General features: G+C 47.8%; 1 protein-coding gene across 2 annotated transcripts; it reads right to left on the bottom strand.

The window, feature by feature from the left end:
- Positions 1 to 215: 215 nt before the first annotated feature.
- On the bottom strand, positions 216 to 5979 carry LOC123407406 (uncharacterized protein At5g41620-like). 2 transcript variants are annotated; one of them, XM_045100531.1, is made up of 4 exons: positions 5720 to 5979; positions 4994 to 5645; positions 2549 to 2674; positions 216 to 2163 (listed from the first exon to the last, which is right to left on the bottom strand). In XM_045100531.1, the coding sequence occupies exons 2-4, from the start codon at positions 5390 to 5392 to the stop codon at positions 472 to 474; spliced, it is 2217 nt and encodes a 738-aa protein (XP_044956466.1). In that variant the 5' UTR covers positions 5393 to 5645; positions 5720 to 5979; the 3' UTR covers positions 216 to 471. The 2 variants fall into 2 exon arrangements, with proteins under 2 accessions (XP_044956466.1, XP_044956465.1); XM_045100530.1 differs by having other exon boundaries at positions 4994 to 5979.
- Positions 5980 to 7941: the final 1962 nt, after the last annotated feature.

Below are 7941 nucleotides of genomic sequence, written 5' to 3'. Positions count from 1 at the left end.
GCAGTGGAATCAAGTGCGTACTACCACTGGTGCACGTTCATCAACATAATCATACCATCATTGCAAATATTGCGCTGAAAATTCAAGCAGACGGGAACAATAGTACAGCTCTCAAGCTTTCTTCGAGCCATCAGCTTAGCCACAGGGGTTTCGGGTTCCTACTTCTACATCCGACGCATATACTATAACTATACAAACATTACAACAACAGGCGATTACCGAAAGTCCATCTCTACTACATACATTCAATCATTCAATTATAGCCGGATGAGACTGAAGGATGCAAATCTACTCAATGGGTCTCACTTCCCCAATGCAGCTACAAATTCCACACATCCCACGACCCGAGACGACGCGCATGAAATTCTAAGCACATTAAGTCAGATGTCTTATCTTACAATGCCAACTCCATGCTGTAGGAAACTACATCATGGAAGCTTAGCCCAAGGGAAGCTCAGCCAGTCAGTGTTCTCATTTCCTTCTTGTGCTGATCAAGGGGTAGCCCGACGCCCTAATCCGGGCATGCTGCCCCTCTAGCCTCGCTTGCAGTAACTTCGCCTTAAGTGTATTGTCTTTTGAGCCGAGAGACCGCGCCGGCGAGGACTCAGATATTTCATGATCCAACGTCGACCGATGATGATTCTTCTGCTGCCGTGATGGACTGCGCAGGTTGTGCATGTCACCTGTGGTGGCACATTCAGACATCTGATAGTCTAAGGACGCGCGCTGATTCTTCAGCTGCCAGGATGGACTGCGCAGCCCGAGTAGGTCACCTGTGGTGGCACATTCAGATCTTTGGTAGTCTAACGACGCGCGTTGATGATTCTTCAGCTGCCGGGCTGGACTGTGCAGATTGTGTAGTAGATCACTTGAAGTAGCACATTCACGAAACTGATACGTCCGGGGATGATGGTCGTGGGGCTTTCGCTCTAGAAATGCATGTTGAGGAGCCTCTGATTTGATCTTCAGCAGGTCATCGTGCAACCGCCGAGAAACTTGGGTCATGACCGTTTCATTCTGCTCATCTATGGGATCGATCTTGTCGCAGTTGCGAGAGCTGATTTCTGGTGTCGAAGTATTCAGCTGTGCTTTGCTGCTGCTTGGCTTCACCTTGCCTTTTTCTGAACGAGGCCTTGCGGTTGAGATCCTTGAGCCCTCAACCGACACACCATCGGAGAACTCCAGTCTTCTCATTGGTGAATACATGCAGTCGGCGACTGTTCGTCGAGTTCCTGCGAGCTCATGAGTCTGCACAGCGTCTCCATGCATGTCCAACTCAAAGCAGTGCAAGTCGCTAGCAACGGAATTTTCATCATCTTCAGCTAACTGAGGGGCACTGGTGGCTCCATTTAGGTGCAGAGATTCAAGGGACTGTCGACACAAGCTTGCATCCCCCTTCTCATTACCAGTATGTTTGTTAACGCCGTATAAGTTGCTTGATCTTCTACCATGAAGGAAACTCTGTATTTCACCGCTCAACCTCTCCGTGATTGAGGTTTTCCCTTCTGAATCTCCCCTGGCATCGGCATTTTGCATCTGTATTCGCTCGTCGAGCCATGCTTCTGAAATATGAACCACCAGCTTATCAGTCTTGTGTTCATACTCCTTTACATGCCTTTGCTTCAACACCCTCACTTCCTCTTCGTAGTTTCTGATTCCTAACGCAAACTCATCGCAAAGATCTTCCAACAGGCGGGTTGCTTTCTGCTCTTTCTCCAGGTCCTTTACAGCCTTGAGAAATGCTGGTTTCATCGCAGACAATTCTTTTCCTAGCTTCCTGTGGAGATTCTCAGAATGTTTCCTCAGATGTCTCTCAGCTTCAAGTTCGTCTTGCAGTGAACGAAGGGTTGCTCTAAGCTTCTCTTGTTCCTTATTTTTCCGAGCCATTTTATCTTCAGTGACTTGCCTGGCCAGAGACTCAATTTCATAGTGATATCGCTGCCTTTCTTGTGTAAGCTCTTGAACACGTGCCTGTGTATTCTGCAACTCCAATTTCAGTCCCTTAACGGTTGACACATCAACAGCATGCTGTTCTTCCAAGCTCCAAATACGATTCAGAACTTTCAATAGCTCTGTTGATGTTTTAAGATTGCAACCTGCATCCCTGTATCTATCCCGGAAATTCAATGACCGAGTAGGACTGACGAGGTTTATGGTAGCAGCCTGTTTAATGAACGGACAGACAAATACAATTGTGAAAAACATGTTTCTTCCGATGTTTATAGCTGCAAAATACTAAACCAATTACACAACATGGCCTCATTGGCGACAGAGAAAAACAGGCATATGATTATGAATTGGTTCCTGAAAAATGGCACTACCAGTACCATGCATGATCACACAGAAAAGGCTGATGCAAACTACAGAAATAATATTGGCGTTCCAGTCTAGAGATAATAATGCATAATAAGCAACAAACATAGTAGCATGCAAGTCACTCTTGTACAGATTCAAATGCTAAATTGACTCCATAATGATACGACAACTAAAACACCAAAATTACCAAGAGATGAGTAAGAGGAAAGGGATTTGTCATGTGTGTGCATACCCCAATTGAGCTAGTGTAACTTGCAGGAGAAAGAGACTGCCTTGAATGGCATCGATCTTCATGTAACTTTTCATGTTCCATCAATGGTGCTGAAAGATCCCTACCACAGCCACCTGAAATATGTGGCTGAGATGCAACAGAGGAAGTAAGTTATGGAATTCAGAACTCATGGCTTTGTAAATAACAAAACACTAAGATGTGAAGCTTCCAACAGAAAACATGACTCTCCATTAAAATTACTTAAGAAATTTCAAAATGCATAGCTTTTGAAACAAAAGAAGAACTTAAAAGCTTTGGCACCTACAAGAGAAAGCATTGTTCCCTTTAACCAAAACAAGTTCAGGAGGCATCATTCAATTCATGATATCCTAGTTGGCGCCATATCAAAGAGAATCATGCATGAGTTTGGTACATCTGAAACCATTGAATTATGGGACTGCTAGCTAAAATTTCCCTTTGGAAACTTATGTACTTAAAATCGTAAGATCCTATTGATTGAGCATGTGCATCACTATAAGAAAAACAGAACATGATCCCATAATAAATCCTAAACAGGTTGCATTATGGAGGGCAGAAGCCTTTTGGTGTGCTTCGTAGGGAAATGTGCCTTTATGGCGCTTGGACTTCAAGAGAAAGATAGCGCGGAACATAAAGTTTTGAGGCTGTACCAGTCTTGGGACTGCAAGCTCGTATATTCTCTATGCCTCTACCCTTTCATTCGGTATATTCTTGTTACCGCTACATGGTTATGCTACCCATTTATTACTGTGACACTTCTCTCCATACATACCTTGCTATACTTTGGTTTATCTAATAGAAGCTGGGTGTTTTCCCTTTTGTCAGGGGAAGAAAATTTAGAAGAACATGAAGTGCAGATGCGTTTTCGTATATATATTCTGTGATCATTACATGGTGGGGACACAATAAGCCCTCCGTTCCTTTATGTAAGGTGTATTATTTTTGACACGGTGACCACGGCACATAATTATAGACATGTTAAGACTAAATTACCCTTGGCAAATTTGTTGGTTATTGGAAAGTTAATCAATCAGTACAGAAAAGTATGAGATACATGCACTCGACAAAGAGATTTTTTCCCTCTTTTGCTATAAGGAGAGATACAAACAATCAGAAAAGAGATAATTTCCTTTTTTTAGGAGGGCTAACAAGGGAATTATGGGGAATTGGAAGAAATGCACCTTATATTCTGGAATTTCTTCAAAAAACAAATACACCTTATATAGAGGAACAGACGGAGTAATTACAAGGAGAAAGCATATTTTTTAGCTCAGAAGTAAACTAAAATTGCAAAATTTTATGGCAAAGATCCCAAACGGTACAATATATTTTTACACCTTCACAATTGGAGTTTTCTTGGGAGAATGTCGAGAAAAAGTATCACAGTCATCACAGTTATCAATCATGCAAGTCAAATGCCAGGTAGAAATTCACATCAAGTCCATCTCAAAGAACTTAGAATGCATAGGACTGCTAGAAATTTTTGCCTGTCCGTGATTTGTGAATGATCGCCTGGATGTTTTTCCTTTTAGTATTCTACGTCTTTTCCTTAGCTTTTGCATGATCTTATAATAAGCAACCGATCATATTCTCAAAACGAAACAAAGAACTTGGGGATCCTAAAGAATATTTCCTAATCAGAAAACCTCTGCCATATAAGATTTGTCTTCAGTCAAACTTCACCAGTACTCCCTCCGTTTCTTTTTTACTTCGCATATAAGATTTGTCTTCAGTCAAACTTTACATGCGGAGAAAAAGAAATGGATGGAGTATTTAGTTGCAGGTTCTATGTGCAAAGCGTACTCCAAATTCCCCTAGAAGAAGGGTAGTCCCAATTCCATTCTGTTGCAGCAACTGCTGAGTGATAAATTTCACAGCCAATGGCAAATGGCCAGGGGACCACATTAACACTAAACATGCCCGATTCATGCGGCAAAAATATGTACGAGCTCGCCCTCAATTGAAATGAGGGTACAAGTATATACTGTGACAGCAGTGGATTTCGGCTTTATTGCACATTACTTCTTGTCTTCCTGACTTTTGACAGTTCAATAGCACAAAAGTGGAGAACAAAATAGTGGAAATCTCGGAGTGAGGCTAATCGAACAACGACGGTGTGTTTGGTGCTAGTAGATTTTAGGACCTGAACTCTGGCTCGAAAATAATAACCGAGGAAGGGGCACGCTGCGGTCCGAAATAGCCAAATCTCAAGAAGCAGCGGCATATGATATGTCGATGGGGCAGAAAAGCCGAAGGAACAAATTCTAACATATTGATCCACTGAAAATTCAGCGACAATGACATGATGCCAATGTATATGTATGGAGTTGTTAGCAGAAAAATGATAACAAGAGACCGCAAGTGACCAGCGACGTCACCGACGTTGACCAGGAGAAGCATAGAGAGGGCGGGTAGCAGAGCTCTCACCCGATCCACGTCGTCGTCGCCGCCGTGGAGGGGGGACGCGGCGGGCCCCCTCCGCGCGCGCCTGCGGATCCGGCGGCCGGCGCCCGCGGCCCTGATGACGTCCTGGATCTCCCACAGGGTGGCGCCCAGCTGCCGCGCGGACGCCCCCGACGAGCTCCTCCTCCCCGCCGCCGCCGCGTCCGCCGCAGGCTCCTCCGGCCGCGGCGGCGACGCCTCGAGCTTCCAGGACGGCGAGGGCGTGGCGCGGTCCGCTCTCCGCCTCGCCCGCGCGGCCGCCAGCTCCCGCCGCAGCGGCGCCCCCTCCTCCGGCTCCCGCTGCCGATTCGGGGTCCCGTGGGCCGGCTGCTCCCCGCCGACGCCGCATTTCTGCAGCGGCGCTGCCGGTGGCTCTACCTCCATGGCTGCCGCCTCGCTGTCTTGGCGAGCGGTGCGCCCCCGTTCCGCTTCCGCTTCCGCTTCCCCTGCTTGTTTTTCCTTGGACTCTCTGACTAAGGAGCCGTCATGCCCTGCGTCCTCACCTTCGCTTCCTTGTGCTGTCTCCCTGTGCACAGTGCTTGCAGGAGTAGGATCCCAGGCAGTAGAGCTAGAGCTAGAGAGAGAGCACGTATCTTTCTTTTTTTTACCGCCGCGGTGTGAAGGGAAAAGCGGTGGCCTGCTCCGTAGAACGGCGGTTGTCAGAGGGGAGGAAATGTTTACTTGCGGGCGCATTGATGATTGACCACTCACTCGCTACACCGCGTGCGGCGCTACTGCCGGGGCTCCGACGCCTCTCTCGACAGTCGACACCCAACTCGCCGGCCCGACGGGATTGCTCGCCGACCTCGTCCTCCCCCACCCGCCGCCGCCGCTACCACCACCACCACCACCACCGAGGAAGCCTAGCTAGGTAGCCTTGTTTTCCTCGGGTTACGTTGTAGTAGTACTGCTCGGCGTGCACGTACGAAACGTCTGATCGATGGGTCTATTCGACCGACGGCACGGGCGTGGGGTGAAGGACTAGAGAGAGCAGGCGGGCATGCTGGTGCTGCTGCGCCGGTCGACGCGACCCGTCACTTCCTCCTCCCCTCTCTCTCTTTCTGAGACGTGACGAAATCTGCCCGTTCCAGCTATCATGGCCCTACCAATGGGTAGATATATAGAGTATCCAAAGAAATTACCTATTCGTTTCCACTTACTTTCTCACGAGGGGAATAGAATAAGATTCTTGCGTGGAAACCTTTAGTGCATGGATTCCCAGACCGTCCTAGGGAACTAGGATACGAGGGTGTTTGTTTTCATGAATTTATTGATTTAGGGACTTAAAAAAGTCTATATGAGTCTCACCTAAACCAAACACAAGGGATTTATTGTGACTTATTGTGATGATTTGGGACTTATCAAATAAGACTTTCAGGGAGGAGCTTATTGGGACTTATTCCGGGCCGGACCTACCCCGCGTTGCTCCAGGCTCGGTCCAAGCACGCCGCCCCGCCTCTCGGTCCAATCGCCGCCGCCGCCCCGCCTCTCGCCCCGTTGCCGCCCCGTCGCCCGCTTCGTCGGTTCGGTTCGCCGCCCCGTCTCGTTTCGTCGCCCCATTTCTGCCTCGGTTCGTCGCCCCGTCCCGTTCGTTCGCCGTCCCGTTTTTGCCTCGTTGCAGCGGTGCTTATCATGTGTGCCGTACGTTTTGGCTGATGACGATCCATGTTGACTGCAGGTTACCCGCGTCCCTGTGCAAGTGTATTATTAGGTGCAACATGGACTTATAAGTCCCTGTAAACAAACAGGTAGGGACTCGGGACTTATAAGTCCATGTAAACAAACAGGTAGGGACTTATGACTTATAAGTTGGGACTTAAAAAAGTCCTAGGACTTATGAAACAAACAGGGCCTACTTCTCTTCTCTACCTCCAACTGCACAACTACAAACTTCCTATGTCTTGGACTCTTGGTGATTTGTTCGAGCGACGTTGTTGTCCACATTTGTCTTACCAAATGTCCCCTATCACGGCATTTGTCTTACCAAACTAAATTATATGCGTTCAGCGCTTACCGTGGAATTTGAAGCTTTAGGCCTCGTTCGGTACCCAGGTATCTGGACCTTATCTAGAGTATTTTACAGGCCCGGTAAAAAAATCCCTAAGATTCCTGACAACCCATTCGTTACTCCGGTATTGGACCAGCCCATCCCCAAATTTACACGCTGAAACCCTCAATACCCGTGTATGAGCAGACGCGAGCTGCCCCTCGCGAATTTCCTCCCTCCGCCGTCGCCCCTTCGCACCTCTCCACCGTCGCCCCGTCGCCTGCCCCCGCCGCCGTCGCCCCTTCGCCCCTCTCCACCATCCGCCCTCCGCTCTCCGTCGTCCTCCGCTCTTCATCGTCGGCCCTCTGCTCTCCATCGTCGGCCCTCCACCCTCCGTCCGCCGTTTGCCGGCTCCGTCCAGGCCTCCTCAACCCCTGTCCGTCGGTCCTGCCTCATCAGCCCCTGCCGCCTCCGACGCCAGAACTCATTGCTTCGGTAACCTGGTGTCTTCGCCGGTAAGGGCTGGTTCCATCTCATCCCTCCCCTCTCCTCCCCTTTTCTAGGGTTCGCCGGTTCCATCTCATCTGATTCTTGCTATGATAGTGTTGCTTGATTTTGGCATTGACTGATTGGATATGATAGTGTTTGGATCAAAGCCCAGGTTCCAATTCCTAGTTATTTCAACCATTATAGCGTCCCAAGTTATTTTCAATCTTCTAGCTGATGAGACTAAATCAAGTTTCAGTAACTCACAGTTTGTACATAACCAAAACAAAGGAGACGGACAATGCGATAACATTATGGCAAATAATTTAAGTAATTATATTTGCTGATGTTCTTGTTTATCCCGAAACTAAATGGTTTTACACTAGTTACAAGCAAGGCAGAGGTACAGTTTTGCGTACATTCTTTGTTGTAATATGAACTAGTTAAAAGCAAGGCAAAG

The sequence above is a fragment of the Hordeum vulgare genome, chromosome 7H (assembly GCF_904849725.1).
Source record: "Hordeum vulgare subsp. vulgare chromosome 7H, MorexV3_pseudomolecules_assembly, whole genome shotgun sequence".
Taxonomy (NCBI): domain Eukaryota; kingdom Viridiplantae; phylum Streptophyta; class Magnoliopsida; order Poales; family Poaceae; genus Hordeum; species Hordeum vulgare.
The sequence above is the reverse complement of the archived record's forward strand: the minus strand, read 5'-3'. Positions and strand labels throughout refer to the sequence as shown.